This window comes from Tamandua tetradactyla, chromosome 18 (genome assembly GCF_023851605.1).
Source record: "Tamandua tetradactyla isolate mTamTet1 chromosome 18, mTamTet1.pri, whole genome shotgun sequence".
NCBI classification, from domain to species: Eukaryota; Metazoa; Chordata; class Mammalia; order Pilosa; family Myrmecophagidae; genus Tamandua; species Tamandua tetradactyla.
The window spans coordinates 71,182,155-71,201,136 of NC_135344.1; the positions used below are offsets into that span (position 1 = coordinate 71,182,155).

General features: G+C 40.7%; 1 protein-coding gene across 8 annotated transcripts in view; it reads left to right on the forward strand.

The window, feature by feature from the left end:
- PTPRM (protein tyrosine phosphatase receptor type M) overlaps positions 1-18,982 on the forward strand; it is an 823,739-nt gene that overhangs the window by 207,061 nt on the left and 597,696 nt on the right. For all 8 annotated transcript variants that reach the window (XM_077135947.1, XM_077135946.1, XM_077135945.1 and 5 more), the window contains exon 2: positions 8,413-8,535. In XM_077135947.1, coding sequence (XP_076992062.1) covers positions 8,413-8,535 — 123 coding nt within the window. The remainder of the gene's footprint in view (positions 1-8,412; positions 8,536-18,982) is intronic.

An 18,982-nucleotide genomic window follows, 5' to 3' on the forward strand; every position in this document is an offset into this window, starting at 1 on the left:
CTCTTTTCAAATAATCAGCTTTCCTTTGCAAGAGCTGGGATATTTTACTCTTGCTTCACAGGTTAGAGCTAAGATAAATTGGTATGTATTTAAAAAAGTAGAGTTTGGGCCTTTGAAAGGGGGATTTTACTGCATGATAGGGATGCTTTACCAAATCCTAGTGCAATGTCAGTTTAGAAGCCGACCGACTGGCTGGGATATTATAGAACCGCTTTAAGCATTTGGATGAAAGTTGGACTAGATGACTTTTAAAGTCTGTTTTACTTCTAAAGTTGTACAATTGCTATTTTACTTGCCTTCTTGCCACCAGGGCATATATTGGAGATGTAGCATAATATTCTTAAATGCATGTTTCCTTGGCCAGAACCATTAATTCCCATCATTGGCAAGCAATTATAATTATAACCATTAATTCCCATCATTGAAGCAATTAATCTTTATTAATGCAATCAATAGAATTATATAAGTACCAAAATTAAGCTGATGTTTTCCAAGTTTACCTTTTTTTAGAGTAAGCAGCTAGAAACTTTATTGAATACACATGTGAGAAGACATGCAGGCACACTTGCAAGAAAGGAAAGCTGAAAGGTAAATGGCAATGTAAGGCCATTTCCTTTTTTTTTTTTGCATGGGCAGGCGTTGGGAATTGAACCCAGGTCTCCGGCATGGCAGGCGAGAATTCTGCCATTGAGCCACCGTGGCCCACCCCCATTTGTTTTTATAGATTAGCTCTACCTATTCCCCCTTCCCCTTCCTCTTTCCCTCCCTTCTCTCCAGGGCAGTGCCTGGTGGTAGATAGTATGTTTGGGTGTGTTGGTTGGCTCCACCTTTTTCAGTAGATGGTCACTCAGGTGAGGGTCATTTGGCTGTAGATGGGTCGGCTGCTGCTGGGTGTTTCCCATAAGGGGGTAGACCCAGGCAGGTTGTCGGTTCAGGGCTCAGACCCTCCTGACCTGGAATAACCATCTTTGCTCAAGGGCTTCTTCACATTTTTGTGGTTTTTTCCGCTCCCCTCTCTCCCCATTCTAGACTGCCTCAAAATCTTTCTCAGAAAGGTCTTGTCCTTTAATCTTGAGGGTTGCTCAGGGATGGGTGTCTGTTTTTTGTAACTTCTTCCTGCTTGTCAGAGGGTATAGACCCTACTTGATGGGTTGCGGAACTTTCTGGCTATTTTATTTAAGTCGAGAGGGGAGAAGTCTGAAAGGGGTAGTTAGAATGGCTGAAAATCTTCACATCAGCATTGGTTTGATGTGAAAATCTTCTAGGCTGGAAGAAATAGATTTTTAAGAAGTTCAAAAATGCAAGGGATGATCAATAGCAAGAGTGGCACAGAAGTGAGTGGGCCTAGAAGATGGGTAAGTCAGGAAAGACCAGGGAAGAGGGAAAGAAATGATCATTGTTTAGGTCTAAGAGTGAACCTAGCTGGGCAGCCCATTCCTGCTTAACTGGGAAATAAGAGGGCACATGGCACATCATGGGCGCAGGAATGAGGTTTAGAAGGGACTTGATTGGGTTGTGGCTTTGGCTGGCACGTCTGCCCAGTGATTCCCTCAAGTTACATTAGTATTATTTCTTTGATGACCAGGGCAATAGATTACTGCTATTTTTGTTGTTGTTGTTGGTAAGAACATGGCATTTAAGAAATTGACTATTCTTGGTGGTGTTTAATTGAGAGAAAGCTTCGTTGTTTTTACACTGCTGCATGAGAATGCAGGTATCGGAAGGCATGGTTTTCTCTTTTTCTTTTTATTCTAGAACTCAGGCAAGAGCAATTCGTTTTGCTTTCTGTGCTGAAGTCCCTGGGAACAGGGTTTGGTTTCCCTAAAATTTGGCTGACTATTGCATATTTTGCTTTCTTTGTTTTTGGCTAATGAAGCGACTTTTAGAAATAAAAATAGTTGACAAATTACCACAGATATTTTGTCTTGTTTTACCTTTACACATTTACTAGAGTTTTGTTGCTTAACAGGTAGAACATAATTTTTTTACTAGCCTTATTTCTTCTTAAAAATACTTGTGTTAGTTTGAAAATTGCTGGAATGTGATATACCAGAGCTGCAATGACTTTTATAAAGGGAATTTAATAAGTTACAAGTTTATAACTTGTTTTCTAAGGCAATGAGAATTCCCAAATTAAGGCACCAGCAAGAGGTTGCCTTAATTCAAGGAAGGTCCATGGGTTAGGCACACCTTTGTCAGCTGGGTAGTCACATGGCTGGCATCTGCATTTCCAGATTCTGGCTTATTTAACATCTCATGGGTGACATCTGCTGGGCTCCAAGCATCTCCAAACATCCGCGTCTCTGTTCTCCATGTGTCTGCATCTGTGTCCACTCTGTGTGAAGTGCCTACTGGCACTAATACTTCCGTCATTTCTCTAGGCTCTGTCTGTCCTGGTGGCTCTAAAGCTTTTTCCAAAATGTTTCCATCTTGAAGGGCTCCAGTAAGCAACCCCATCTTGAACAGGTGGAGACACATCTCTATGAAAACCATCTACTCAAAAGTTACCACCCACAATCGGGTGGGTTACATCTCCATGGAAACAATAAAAAAGATACCACCCAGCAATATTGAATGAGGATTAAAAGACATGACTTTTCTGGGGTACACAACAGATTCAAACTGGCACTGTACTTTTGTTGGAAATGAAATTTTCACTTATTTTTGACAACTTTTACTTTTTTAGAGCTGTTTTAGAGTAAAGTAGTATAACTGACAAGCAAATGTGGTTGTTCCCATGATTTGTAACTCTAACTAAAAAGCTAACTATAACTAAAAACTTATACAGATTAGTATTAGGCCAGAACATTGTTAAGTTTTTTGGAATTTTAAACAATTTTTAAATATGTGAATAGATATTACTTATGGCAATTTAGGTAATAGGAAGATAGAAAATTCCTTTTAATTATGGTCACCTTAGTTTTACAAGATGAGAGAACTAATCCTTTGTAACATTTTTCCTTTAAGAGTGAGAAGATGTCTTCTGAAATAAAGGATAAGGATAACATAAACTTTTTAAAGGATATTATTTTGATATGATATAAAATTTTTATCTTTAAGAGTACTTAATAGTTAAGAAAAAGTTTTGATAACCTTTTATTAAGAGCAGTTCAGTTGAGAGCATTATTGCTTATGACAAACATAATTCATTTTTATAAACTCTCCACAACTTTTTGTAGTTAGCAGTGATTAAAAACTTACTTTCTTAAACTCTCCACAACTTTCCACATTCATTCAGGGCTTGTAGTCAGTAATGACTATAATAAATGAAATTTACTTTTATATTAGAAATGTGTTCATTAATAAAGATACCCTTTTGCATGACCATGCTCTGAGGAAGTTGAAGATCAGCAAGGTCTGCTGCTCAGGCATTTTTAAAGATATGGGGATTATTTCAAAAGCTTTGGGGTAGTCCCATCTAAATGAGCAGGGTGGGAATTTTATCCTTAAGTTTCTGCTATTTGAACGCAAATAAGTATTGAGAGTTAGGATGAAGAGGGATATGAAAAAAGTACATTTTAAAAAATTTAGGACTGAGAAGCAGGACACAGGAGTAGGAGTTGTTTTTTTAAGGAAGTTTTATATTTGGCTGGATGCTTTTTACTTTCTCATTTAAAGGGGTGTTTCTTTCAATGGAAAAGGTCACTTTAACTTAACTTGAATGCTGATCAGAGCTGCTTAGCAGACTTGCCCCAGGATGCTTTTATTCCATAAAATGGGTTTATTTGTCTTTTGGGATGTTAAGAAGCATTGATTTGTTTAAGATGTATTAGAGAGGCTAGAGGAAAGTACCTGAAACAGTAGAGCTGTGTTCCAGTAGCCATGTTTCTTGAAGATAAATGTATAATGATACAGCTCACAATGTGACTGTGTGATTGTGAGAGCCTTGTGTCTGATGCTCCTTTTATCTACAATATTGACAGATGAGTAAAAAAATATGAATTAAAAATAAACAAATAATGGAGGAAACAAATGTTAAAATAAATTCAGTAGATTGAAATACTGGTGAGAATCAAAGGATGTGGTAAGGGGCTATAAAAAAAAATAGGGAGAAAAAAGGTTAAAATATATTGAGTAGATGGAAGTACTAGTGGCCAATGAGAGGGAGAGGTAAGCGGTATGGTGTGTATGAGCTTTTTCTTTTTTCTTTTTATCTCTTTTTCTGGAGTGATACAAATATTCTAAAAAATGATCATGGTGATACATACTCTAGGTGACGATATTGTAAGCCATGATTGTGCACCATGCATAGAATGTTTATATCTTAAGAATGTTCATGTTTGGATGTTGTTTTGGTTTGATAATAAAAAGTAAATTTAAAAACAGCATTGATTTAGGAGGGGCTTCAGGGCAAATAAGGGGTGAACACTAGCCGGGTTTACTGCTCCTGAGGTGACCCTCAAGGAGTGAAGATGACCTCTTCCTAGAAGGGGTGGAGCATTCAGGGATAATGAGAAAATGGTGGGACAGTAGAATGTCCTTGTGCCTGCAAAGGAGAGGGGTAAGATAAAAAGATAAAGAGAAAAAGAGATAAAAAGAAAAAAGAAGACTTTAGTCTTGACTTTAATGTCAGCTCCCATAATTAGGCAAGACTGGGTAGAGGTGGGCTCAGAGTAGGGGTTTAGAACTGAGTGGCTCCAATGTCAATTATGAAATTAACAATTTTACTGGCACATCAAGTGTCAACTGGGGGTCCTCTAAGTTGGTCAGATGTGACGTCCGCAGAGCCATCTGCAGCCAGGGCACCCTCACTCTTCCTTGCTTGCTGCAAGCAGGGCTCAAGGGGCTGTCATGCCCACCCTGTATGGCAAGTCCCAGGTGGGCCCTGAGGTTGAGGTCCTTCTGGCACCCTCTTTGCCAGTGGCCCTCTGAATCACAGTTGAAGCAAGGCTGTTGAGGCTCAGAGCCAAGATTTGGGTGACCTCAAGAGGAAAGGGAGCTGTTAACAGCGACTACAATAAGCTGAGCGTGTTCTCTGGGTTTTTTCTTTTTTGCTTGCCTCTCTTTGCCTTTTCCTCCTCTTTGGCCTTGTTCTGATTATTAAAGGCAGAAAATGCCATTTCTAATATGTTATTAGTGGGAATTTACAGGCCCGTGGAGAGCTTTTGCAGCTTTCTATGACTGTCAGGGGCAGACTGGCTGATGAAATAGGTGCCTGGCAAAATATGACCTGCCCAGGAATTTGGGCTCACATTAGTAAACTTCTTTATGGCTTCCATTAACCTGTCCTGGAAAAGAGCCAGGTTTTCCTTTTTTTCTCCTGAGTGATTTCCTTTAGCTTATTACAAGTAACTGGCTTGGTGATACATTTTCTAATGTCTTTTAGTAAATAAAAATAAGTATCTTCTTCTCTAATGGAAATGGAGACATAGGCATAACACAAGTGACACATCTTTTTTTTTTTTAGGTCTTTATCTTGAGAGAGAGCTATAAATATCTGAACATAGGGAATTTCTGAATACTTTTTCTCTCTTTTACGAAATGTAACTGAGAGTCCCTTTTGATGGCTTTGCTCCCCATTTTTTGCCTTATAATGATTGTAGCATAATTTAGAAGAGAAGTTCTATATTTGGCTATGGTGGGTTTTAGTAGAGACTAAAGGAGGGTATTTAAAAGAGGATTATTTAAAATATTTTCTTCCTTCCACAAAGAAAAGTCATGAGGAAGAATTTTCCGGCAGTTCTTTTGGGCATAACATAATTTGCAAAAGCCTTTCATGGGTTTGTCCTGATATAAGGCCATAAAAGCTGTATATAAGGAATTTCTTGCCACGTTTCCTTCCTTCCGCAGAAGAGGTTTAATTGTAAGATAGGGTTATAGTTGACTATCCTATTTGTGTGCCAACACTGGCCATCCCCCAGGTGATATTACAGCCAGCAGTTTTACATTAGAAAATAAGCTTTTTTGTTTGTTTGTTTAATACTGGAAGCATTACCCATTTTTAAGGAAGAGAGAGAAAAAGGCAAATTTCCATATCAGTGCCCAGTGTGCCGGGTCGCCAGCCTGCCATTCCGAGTACTGATCCTTTGGACCCCTGGAATTAGACTTCCTATCCCTGCATATCCCCAGGGTCCTTGAAGGCTCAGGAGGCACATGCCTGGGTACCATCCCGAAGCTGCTGAAACAACCCACTCATCTTCCTTGCTGCCTAGGTTACTGCCTAAGAGACTGGAAAGGGTTTGCTGCAAATAAAGAAATTCTAGGGAGGAGATTTCCCAGGTGCCAGTCTGGGTATGATCATGATTGAGTTAGAGGCAAAGAACATGTGGCCAGTAAATTGGGCTCCTTTAAGAACATGGTTTAGTATGATTTTCAGGCAATCAGAGGGGTCTAGGTATGGATGTACTGTAGGGCAGGGCCAGGAGTGAGGCTTTTACTATCCCTTACAGCACAGATTTTTTTTTTAAGAAAGTGCATGCCCACCCAAAAGCCTGTTCTCCCCAGCTAATGGCTTCTTCCTGCACTGGGTGACACTGTCAGAAGGGCTATTAGCAAAATGCATTGGAACTTGGGATGTGGTAGCAGATAAAGAGATGGAAAAATCCAGAGTGTGAAAGTGAGAAGTCAACCATTAGAGTGAGGCTGCAAGTGAGCAGAGAGCAGGACAGCCTGCATGCTCATTTTGATATGGACAGGGGTGTTCACCAGCTTTCATAGGCTCAGATTACACCAATCAGGATAGCTGGGGCTTTTGCTTATCCTGTAACCCTCGCTTCTGGATTTCAGGGGAGACACTCCAAATGGAAAGTACTCGGTTCCTATGGGCTTAAACCAGAAGTGATTTCCTAGAGTGTCAAAAACAACACCTTGTTTGGTACAAGAATCCTTAGCCCAGACTCCTGTGTTACAAAAGATGGAAGTCTCAAAAGGCACAGAGAGCTAGACAGAGGAGAAAGAGGGAAATTCTCATGGAGGCAGGGGAGAGGACCTCTGTTGAAGAGGTAAAAAGAGGGCTAGCATCAGTAGGAGAAAGGGTCTGAGACCTCAGAGTGTGTGGGGAAGTCTCAGAGAGCTGAAGAGAGAGAGAGAGAAGGAGTGATGAGGACTTGATTTGGCACCCATCGAACTCTTGCTTGACACAGGGAGAAACCCTCAGTCATGTCCCAAAGCATAGTATCACCCACTGCCCTAAGCCTCCTTGGATCTATGTGGCATGGGGCTCTTGCCACTTCCAAGGAGGGAGCCAGAGGCTCAGGGTGAACTGAGTTTATATCCTGGGGCAGCCATCTTTGAGCTCTTAGATTCCTAGAGAGGACAATTAAAATGATTCCACCTTTTGGGAGGACACAGAGTTACATGAGATCATAGAAGATGAAAGCAATGAGCCAAGTGAGAAGGAAAGTGACAGCACATGGCCAAGCTTCCTAGGCTATAGCCATGAGTTCCATTCCATATGGTTGGAGAACAGAACTTGCTCCTGGCTGGCTCGCCAAAACATGTTGCCAGATCTGGCTTCCTAGTGTTTCCGGACTTGGCTTTCAGGTTCTTGGCCATGCTGCGAGAAAGAATTCAAGGGAACAGCGCAGCATAGAGTAAGCACGTAGAAAGTTTATTGAATACACATGTGAGAAGACATCTGGGCACTCTTGCAAAAAAGGAAGGACAAAAGTCAAAAGGCCCATATTGGCTGATTTTATCCTTTAATCATCTAATGATGCTGGGAATCATTTGATGCTTGAGAAGGCTGTACTAATGAACCATATATAGCAAAGCTTTATCATGAGCACTTGTCTCATGGGGAGTTTTATGGGTAAATTGTATTTTATGCATGATTTTTCTGAAAACTTACAAACTCTCTATTAAAAAATTCTTATGTGAAAAAAAAAGGGCCCATATTTACTCTTAAATGTATTTTTCCCATCAAATTAATTGGGTGGATTCTGAGTAAATTTATAATTTCTTTGAGTTTTTGGAAATCAAATCTCTAAAGCATTAAGGTAAATTTGTTTTTATGTTGGATTTCAAGATACATTCATGGCCTCTACTTGTCCTCAACTATTATGCCAGTGTTGTGGCAAAAGCATGAGTCTTCTAAATTTTTTTGACAAAATTATTTGATTTTTTCTGTTGAAATCACACATTGAACTTTAAAGGCAATTCTATTAAAGTTTAGAACACAATAATGGTTATTTCAATAATAGTTATTTCAAATACCTGTACAGCTGGAAAATATGAATTTCACATTTGCTTAGGTCCTAATTTCAATGGGCTTACACTGACATTGGATTACTGTTTGGGAAGAGTGTCATCTGACAGTACGGCATGGCTAGTACTTGACTGCAAGGGTCGAATCCACAAGTTCTAAGCAAGAAGGTCCAATCAGATTTAATTTAGCATCAAGCTGGTGTATGGTTCCCTCCACCATTAGGCCAGGTTGTCACTTATGTTCCTCTTCACTCTTGTGCATTCTAGGTGGCTGTCTCTTTGATGAGCCATACAGCAGGTGTGGGTACAGTCAAGCCGAAGATGATGACTTTAATTGGGAGCAAGTGAACACCTTGACCAAACCAACTTCGGATCCATGGATGCCTTCAGGTTTGCCTTTAGTTTTAAGTTTTCTTCTAAAATAAAAGGTGGTAACAAGTCTTAAGCATGGGAAACATCCATTGGATATTGGTTGAATGAGTGAAGGTGTAGGTCTTTGAGAGCGGCAGTTAAGTTGGACTAGCCAGTGAGGATGATCTATTTAAGGGGTTATTAAAAGAGTTTTAACTTTATATCTCTTTCAAAGTCTGCTTAAAGTTTACATCATTTATCTTTGGGTACACCTGATTGGAATAATGGGCATTATCCAAATGCTCCTTTCCTAAGTAGCAGATACAATAGATTGATGTTTCTTCTAGGAAATGTGATAAATGGAGGGAAACCTTGCCTGAGAATCCGAGTAACAGCCTCTGTCACAGTGAGGAGACCATGGGAGGTGACTTAGGCTTACCTCTCACCTGGGAGGTCGTGGAGGGATGCCTGAAGATCTTGAAAGCGTTCTGAAGATAATAAGATGATGCATGACTACGGGCATTCTTTCCACTGTAGAGCTCTCTGTGGCATTTCTGATTAGTGAAGGGCACTTCTTCCACAAAAGGCAGCAAGGGTCTTTTTCATTGGGCAGGAAGAGTAGAAGGATGCAGACTAGTGAACTCTAATTAGATGGGAGGTTGGCATTTTGATGGACACTGTTTCCAGGCTGCGTTGTTTGACATCCTTGAAAAGTTTAGATGTGCAGATTCATTATATAAACTTGTAACCCTAGTGGGTAGAACATTCTTTCTGAGATGGGTGATCGGGATTCAACATGAAAAGCTTGTTATTAAACTTGGATTTCAGATAAAATGCAGTTTTTGTGCTTTTAAATGAATATAAAGTCCTTCATTAATGCATCTCAGTGTAGCAATAATTATATTTAGTAAGTAACCTTGCAAAGATAGCTTTTAGACATGAAGTAGAATTTAATGCTGTTCTTCCTAAGCTTTAACGTTTAAGACAACTCCCGCCCCCTTGCCCACTCCTTCCCACCTTTAACTCCTTAGAACATTGTGCTCTTCAGTGTTCTGGATTTATCAGACTTCAGAAGGTTATTTCCCCACAGCTAACATCCTCATTCTCATTTTCTCTCTCTCCCTCTCTCTGGGGTACGAACAAGCTCTTTTAAATATTATTTCTGTTTGCATCAATGGCACACTCCAGTTGTTTTTTCCCACATTCTGGGTCCAGCAATGAGGAAAAGGAACTGAGGAGAGCGAGGCAGTGTTTCTTGGAGTAAGGTTCAGGCACCCCTCCCTGCAGTTCTTCCCATCTTCTCCTGAGCACCGAGCTTGGGGATGGGAGGGGGGTGGCTGGGGAAAGTGGGGAGGGCACCCAGCTTTAGTCGAAGTACATTTCTCCACAAGACTGCACTCAGCTTTTCTCTGTTAAGTATTTTCTAATTTGATTTCTAACTTTTTTATATTAAGAAATTGATTTCATTTTTGTGACCCTTTAGGTTGCAGGCTGGCTTGGAAAATATAACTTCTACAAAGAAGCCCAAATACTGCAGTGTCTTCTTTGGCCTCTGTTGATTCTATTTTTGTCCCATGACACCCAAAATTCCCATGAGGAAAGACATTTCTAGTCACCTTCTTACCCTTTTCTTCCTTTTCATGCCCCATGGTTCATATCAGCTCAGGCCTAGTTGTCTAAATTTTAGATATAGAAAGCATGGGTTCCTAGCAGAAGGCCATTACGAAAAATGTTAAGAAAGGTTTAAAAAGAAAAAAAAAATACTTGTCGTACCCTAAAATAATCGGGCACTAGGCGAAACAGAGGGAAAGCGAATTGCAATGGCCATCAAAGACTCTTCTGTCTCGGGAAGAGTGAAGAGGGGTGTCTAAATATTCTGTCTGAATTTCCTCTGCTTGTTTAACTAATCAGCTACTTGGAAATTAATATAAGGCTTCTAGAGTTGAAGATCTATTCATGTCACAATTTCTCAACTGTTTTGATTGTTCCATCTAATTTCTGGTGGTTACAAGAGGAGGGCTGTTGGCTCCCAGCCCCACACATGGTGCGACTCATGAATTGAGAAGTTTGGGTTGCTTGGGTTGGTGCCGGACATGAGAGGGAAGGGCAGAAGCTGTAGCTCTCTCTGGTTCTGTCCCTCTGACTCTGGGCCCGTGTGCATGGGGCCAGAAAGGCTGTGTGAAAACGGACCGCTGTTCCAGTAGATTAGAATTCTTGCCATAATGTAGAACTGCAAACACTGGCATTTGTTTTTTCACGGTTTGTTAAAGAAACTTTAGAAATTAAAAATAAAATGATGTCTAACCTGCCTAACGTGACACTAATCGCTGCAGGAGATAGAGTATGAAAAGTGACTCCTTTGCCCGAGGAACTTATCTAATTTGTGGGAAAAGGTTGCAAACGTGACACTATTAGTGAACATTTGAACACTTTGCATAATTAACTGCGATATCTAAGACCCGTTTTCTGAGTGTTAGTTCAATATAGCCTAGAGGGGGGCAGATTTGTGTATCGTCAGGCTGTCTAAGTGAGAAATTATGTTCTTAGCGAAATATTGTAGTTAGAAGTAAGGAATTATCATCTTATAGACTTGCATGTACTTTTCTAAGATAACAGATTTGAAAACTGAGTTTCCAGCCTGCATACATAGCCAAAAGTATTGATTTTCTCCTCCTCTCTCTGCTTCCCATGCCTGCTTCCGACCCTCTCCTCATTACCCTCCTCTTCCTTCTCTCCTTCCCCTCCCTCTTTTCTCTTCTTCTCCTCCTCTCTTCCTTGCTCCTCCCACTCCCTTACTCTCTGCTCCTTTCTCCTTTCCTCCTCTTTCTTCTCATTCTCCCCCTTTCTTTGGCCCACCCCCTCCACCAAAAGTCTACTCCTCCCCTCTTACCCCTCTCCCTTCCCCTCCTTCTTTCCTTCTCTCCCCTCCCCCTCCCTTCTTTCTCCTGAGGATCTTGTGGGAGCTTGCAAAGAGCAATTTTTACCTTTACATTTTTAAATGTTTTAAATAAAAAGAGCAGGTGAAGACTGTTGGTGATGAATGAAATTCAAATGAAATTCAAATTTCAGTGTCCAGGATGAGAGTTTGATTGGCAAGTGTCCACGCGCATTGGCGTATGTGCTGTCCCCACAGGCTGTGAGCTATAAGGGTCCAAGTATTTGGCAGCAGAGACTGCATAGCCTGCAAGGCCTAAAATATTTACTGTCTGACTATTTACAAAAAAATTTTGCTGACCCCTTTCTTAGAGCATTTTGATATCAGCATATAGTGTCATTTTGGACTGTTGGCTTATATAGTTATTGTTTTGGTATTCAATATTATAATCATTTTATATATGTATATATATATACACTCAAACATTGTTTTACACTTGCTTTCACTTTCAGCTTGTGTTTTTCCAAACATTGAGCTGTTAAATTTAGTAGAAAACAAACCTGAGGGCAGGCCACAGTGGCTCCGCAGGTAGAGTTCTCACCTGCCAAGCTGGAGACCCAGGTTTGATTCCCAGTAACTGCCCATGCGAAAAAAAGAAACCTGATGATTAGGATTTTTTTTTTCTATCTTTTTGCTTTCTATCTAGAAAATATTATGATTTTCATTACTGGTGAGTATCCCAATTTCTGTGACACTGTTATGGATCTAATAATCCATCAAGATAAACCTAAAAATTCTGCAAGTGAGAGACTAAAATTTTTTCCTCTAATTTTTATCTTTTACTGTCTCTAGGACTTTTAAAATCAATGCTCCGGCATGGAGAACTTGTCTCTTTGTGTCTCCATTCTCCGTGTATGAGGTTATTTTTAACCCCATTTAAAAAAATTTAAATACAGTCTGGAGCTTTATACAAACTGACTTGATGACTACGCTGAGGCCATTACGTCAGCTCTGGAAATGCATAAATAGGGCGGATAAATGCTGAATGCCATTTAAATTTTTCTATTTAAAACTGTTATTTATGTTCTAGTAGATTAAATTCTGCAGCCAGCTCTCAGCCATAACAGTGTTCATGATGGTGAAATTATGCCAAGCCTGATTTCTTTGTTATTGTGTGTGGTTCATTTCCTATTAATTAGACTTCCCATTAGCAGTGGAGAAATTCCTTAAACTTGTATCAAAAAAAGAAGGATGAAGACTTTGAGCACAGAATCTTGATTAAAAATCCAAATAATACCCTGGTCCTTTTTGTTAGCACTGTTGCATTCTATCACTTTTTATAGTTCAGTACATTGTATAATTAAGAAGTTTATGTTAAGATGTGTTTTATGATGTAGAAACCTACATGGCCTGACAGTGGTTAACATATTTATACTTTGTCACTGTGTAATGTTTGTACTTTAGTGCTCCACTTCTATAAAATGGATATTTAATAAGTTCCATATCTTGTGCATAAGAAAAATATGACCCTGTTTTATAAACAAAAAAAGAAAAAACCTACAAAACTAAACACATCATAAATTTAAGCATAGTATTGAAAATGTAAAAGTAGCTTACGGCCATAGTCATACACCCATAGAATTGTATTTTAATTCTGCCCTGTATTATCCCCATACATTATCTACCTCTTCAAAAAGCTATAATTAAGTAAACTTGCATCCTAGTGTTGGGAACATCTCCTTATTTTCCATTGATACCCATGCAGCCTTGGGAAGCTCATTCCGCTGTCCATATCTTGGTTTTCCATTTAGCAGATTGGCAATGGTGGTGTTGCTGATTGTCCCAGAGATGTTGGGAGAAAGGATTGGCCATCTCTGTGGGTGCCCATGTGGAAGGCAGAGTCAAAAAGATGATGATGGAGCAGCAGCATACACTTCTAGGGTGATGACCCAGAAAATAGAAAAATGACTACATGCTATTTGTTGGAGTCAAGTTCACCTTTGGAAAAGATAATGGATTGACAAAGCAGTTGACGTTTTTCTCTTTGGATGCATTCATCAGGCATGTTTTACTTGTGCTAGGGAAGGCTTCCCTATGCATTCATGCTCCAAGGCTCACTCTGGGCTTAGTGAATAATCAAGAAAAGACCATGGGCTTGAAAAGACTTCTTTTTCCCTGAAATTTCAGTTTGTACCACTGAGAAATATTTTTGGAACAATATTCAGACAGTCATCTAATTATCTCACTCATCCTTTCAATCAGTTAACATGCAACAAATATTTATTAAAAGTGCAATGTGCAAGCATTGTTTTGTACATGGGATTTATCCGTGAATGGAATAAAGACCCCTTCCTGAGTGGAGCTCGTGTGCCCATCTTGGTAATTAATTCTTGGATTGGCAAAAGATTATATCCAGTAAGATCAACTTTTTCTCCCATTGATTAGTGATCTTCTAAATTCTGGATTAAATGGTAATCCACGAATCAGTTCATCAGAATCACCACGCTACAATACCAAATTTAGGTTTCCTATATGCTTTGACCCTTAAAAAATAAAAATGAAACAAGGGCAAGAGCACAAAAATCTGAAGCTCCAGCAAGTGGCAGACCAGTACTTTCTGATCTGTTTGTACTTATCAAACAACATAATCCTGTACACATACCTGATACTTAGCATTTAACAAAATTTGCTTCCATAAAAATTCCATGTTCATGATAATGCTGGGAGATTGGGTGTCATTATACTTGTTTTACAAGTTAAGAAACTAGAGTTCAGAGAGGGTAAACTTGCCCAAGGCTTTGAGAGAAGGGAGCCAGCCTTGACTTTTGTGCCCTTCTGAGTCTCGCCCTCTGTTCTATGTGCACAGGTACAGCTTGTGAGGGGACAGTCCTTGACCCCAGGCGGCCTTCTGTTTGGGACTCTTTCAAGTGAGCATGAAGGCTTTGCACTGTCCTCCCCGGGTGAGGTGCTGGCTGCACTGTGTCATACTCCTGACCTGGGGTGGTCCCTCAATTTTCCCACTGGTACGCCATTGGCTAACACCGTATGTGTATAGAGTGATTGCCCTGTACCTGTTTGTCGATGCTGAAGTTATAGCAATGGGATATCTGTCCTCTAGACTTTTCTGTCCCATGGAGGAGGCAGGCAATGGGCAGTGCTGGATGACTAGAAGGAAAACTAAATCAGGGTAAAGGTCAGGAAGTGGGGGAGCAGTGGGCATAGACAGCCTCCCTGAGGAAGTGAGACTGAGCAGGCTGAGTGGGCTGGGCAGAGGGAAGAGTGCACCAAGGCAAAGGTGAACTTTGCAGGAGGGAGTGGGATAGGGTCAGATCATGGAAGACCCTGAGATCCGGGTTAAGGAGGTTAGACCTACCAGTAGGGGTTGGCCTTGTACCTGGCTGTGCTGGTTTGAATCTGTTGTGTGCCCCAGAAAAGCCAAGTTCTTTAATCAGCGTTCAATATTGCTAGGTGGGATCTGTTTGATTATTTCCGTGGAGATGTGATCTACCCAATTTTAGGAGATATCTTTTGATTAGATGGTTTCCATGGAACTGTGTCTCTACCCATTCAAGGTGGGGTTCTTAATTTGAGTCTTTTAGGAGGGAACCATTTTGGAAAAAGTTTTAGAGCCAACAGAGCCAACCCAATCAGAGACTTTTGGAGATGAAGAAGAAAAACACTCCCAGGGGAGTTTCATAAACAAGAAACCAGGAAAGAGAAAGCTAGCTGACATCTCCATGTACCTTCTCAGCTGTGAGAAAAACCCTGAACTTCATCAGCCCTTTCTTTAGAGTTAAGGTAATCTTTATCTAGATGCCTTCGTTTAGACATTTTCATGGCTTTAGAACTGTAGACTTCAAACTTAACAAATTCCCCTTTTTAAAAGCCACTTCATTTCTAGAATATTGGATTCTGGCAGCTTTTACAAACTAAAACACATGCCCTGCACAGTGTTCATTGAATGCGCTCCTCTTATTATTATAGAGTAATTTTCTAGGAGGAAATTTTGTGTGAGTTCATTTCTTAGCTTAATTTTTTTTAACGCTTTTTATTGTGAAATGTAACATGTATGCAGAAAAGTGACAGATTTCGAAGTACATTTTAACAAGTAGTTATAAAACAAACTTCAGGGTTTAGTGTGGGTTACAGTTCCACAATTTCAGGTATTTCCTTTTAGCTGCTCTAATGTACTGGAAATTAAAAAAGAAATATCAATAATGATTCAGTAGTCATAATCAATTGTCAAATCCTGTCTTCTTGGTTACAACTCCTTCCTCTCATTTGCTCCACACGGATATTTGAGCAATGACCATTCTAACTTCTTCACATTGAGAAGGGGTGTCAGCATTATAGGTAAGGGGGATGGAACTGGTTGATGCTCGTGGAGAGACTGGTACCTCTGCATTTCAGGGTTTATTTGGCCTAGGAATTTTGGCTCTCCCTGATAGGGCTATTCATACTAAGTTTGTTTTTGTTTTCTATTCTAAATGACACCAAATAATAAACAGACGATATATATTGTTATACAATTTTTGAATGGAGAAAAAACACACACACTGGAAGGAATCCATGAAAATACTAATAATGTTTTCATCAGAATGGTAGGTGTTGGGGTAATTGCCCCTTCGTTTCTCTATCCTGCATCGTTTTCATTTTCAAGTGTAAGGTTATGATGCAAAGTAACATTTGAAATGATAGGGAGGTCGGAGGGGTCATTGAATTTGGCATTATTTTAGGTCATTCCAAATATTTCCCTGCACCTGGGAAGTGAAAACAGTTCTGCTGTCCTTGGGTACCTTGTTCAAGTGTTGTTCTCCGAGGCTCCCGCCTGGCATCCAGATGCAGTGTGATCACTAATGAGCATTCTCCCTGCCTTGCTCTTTACACAAAGCACGTTGGTGAGGAGTAGAGTGAGTTTCCAGTTAGCTTTTCAACAGTGAATTATGAGACACATTGAAAGAAACTGATCTGAAGTTGGATCCCGTCAAGAGTTTCTAAGTTGCATAATTTAGGAACATAACTTTAGTTGGTGATGCAAATGAAAATATTTCACAGCAGCGATCTGTGGGGAGTTCTTAAGCAAATGCCACAAGTCTCTGCACAGATCATTTTAACGTTGGGTGTGGAGAACTGTGCTCCAATGGGCAGGTCTGGCCAGTGAGGAAGGCCTTGTCCTTGGATATTCATGACGGGGGTGATGGCGATGGGTCACATTTCAAATTAATGGAGAAAGAATGAAGAAGGATGGACTTAGCTCTTGAATTAGGCATCAGATTTGGTTTGTATCTGCAAAGCTTTTCAGAGATCGAGGCAGTCACTCTTTAGAAAGTATTTGGGTTTTTAATAGTTAACTGTTTCCGGCGGGCAAATGTAAGCCATTGTGTTATGTATGTTCACGTATTTCAATAGTTTATAGTCAGTGCTCCACAGATGTTTTCCTTTAAATTTGTTCCAAATTCCTATCCTGACTGATAGGAAATTGTCACAAAGATTAAGAATAATGGCTAGCTGTTGTTTTTTAAATATTTGCCAAAGAGTATACAAATTGGACCTGATATGTAAATATGCATATTTAGTGGTTACAGTTCTTGCTTAATTTCTTATAAAACCATGCAAGGTTACGTCATGTGAGTTGTGTAAAAGTTTACCCAAGTAATGGGGTAACCAGACCAATCCTGGCAGTGCTTGAAAGTCCATCAGTTAGACCCTGAAAAGAGAAGGGAGCAAGAGGTATGACAGTTAAGCCCAGCATGCTGCAGGCAACAAATGGGTGGCATGGTGGTTGGAGAAAATCCCATGGAGGGCTCGGTTCAGGGTTGTTTGACCTGTGTATGCCACATGGGTGCCACGTTCCAGAATCCTCAGTGCAAGGCCACTCACAGTGGGCACGGGTCAAGTTATCAGAATGTAAGAGCCCTCTTGGGCAGGGAGAGTGAAGAGAAGGGACAAGCATTTGATGTAAAAGTTGGGGACAGTCCCTCTGTCTCCTGGGTACAGATTCCAAGTTGGGCTCACAGGAGGGGGCTGGGGCTGGGGCTGATCTGAAAATGATTTCTTTGAAAATCAGAAAGCCTGAGCCTGAGGATGACTCACTCCCCTCCCCCCCCCCCCCCCCCAGGTAAGGCCACTGGGACATGGCCTCTGCCCATGGGAGGTGGCTCTTTGGGGCAGATGGGGTTGGAGTGGCTATTGCTTTGCTACCTGACACAGCCCATTGGCAGATTGTTGGTTGCATTAGGGAGGATCCTCACACAGAATGCCCATGTCCTTAGTGGAGCCATGCTAAAGTATTTAGGGTAAGTGTGATGTTCATGCAGAAAAAAAATGTGTGTGTATATGAGTGCGTGCATGCAGAATGGGGAAGGCTTTGGACATTCATGTGGCCAGAGGACTCCAGTTACCCACCCTTGTTCTGCTTGTGTCAGACCAGAGCATCTCAGTCTTCCCTTCACAGTCCAAGCAACTGAAGAGCTGAAGGCTTTGAAATAAGAAAATTGTGTGATGGTGTGGCCTGGTTTATTCTTTTCCCTTACGACCAGGAAATCAGAAGTTCACTCCATCTTTGGGCACCCACTATGTGTGTGGCATTTGTTCTAAGTGCTGGAATGTGATGATAAATTGGAGCTGAGGCATCCGGCCAAGGTGGGTGTGATGTGGTGAGCACTGGATGGAGGCTGGGGCCCCAGGAGGTCAGTGTGGGTAAGGGCAGGCAGAGGCTCTAGGAGGAAGCACTGTGTGAGAGGACGCTTGCGGAGGGGGTATGGAAAACTGGGGTGACAGGTGTCATGTGAGATCAAAGGGCGTCTTGTTCCAGGGCATTAGGAGTGAGGGGACATGTGCATGCATGCAGTTGGTCAAGGTTATCCAGGGAATTACAAATGTGGAATGGGAAGTGGGAGGTGGTTGAGATGAGATGGTGGGTTAGATATTCTCCTGAGACTGTACAGAGCTGGTGCAGAGTGAGCAGCTTATCTGACTATTCATTCATTCATATTTTTTCATGTGACCAGGCACGTGTCAGAGAAAATTCTGAATTTCTGATAAGTGTATCAGCAAATGATGTAATTTGAGGGAATTGGGTTAGTATATTGTACCCAAAAGCATATGAAGATGGAAGAGAATGCTCATATCCTTAGTCATGCTGAAGTATTTAGGGCAAGTTTTGTGATGTCTGTGCAGAAAAAACTGCAAGTGTATGTGTCTGGGCACAGGCACATATTTAGAGAGAGACAGCACAAATGTGGCAAGATGTTAATGATAGTTAAATCTAAGTGAACTGTATGTATTTATTGTAGTATTTTTCAACTTTTCTTTAGTTTTGAAACTGGACAAAACTTTCAAGGCAAATGTGGTGACACCCAAAGTGCATGAATGAGGCATCCCGAATTAGTACCAGGCCAAAGTGTTTTCTTATCTACGCATGCATCTTACGCAAAATGCTATCCTGTCAAACCGCTTTGAAAATATCTGCATTGAAAATACACAGGTTGACCCACATCTTCCCTTTCTGAGCATACTGAGAAGATTCCTTGATCCTTCCTGGAGAGGTTGACCAAAGCTGATGGCCTTACTTAAAACTGATTTGCAGCGATTAAATGAAGGGGATATCAT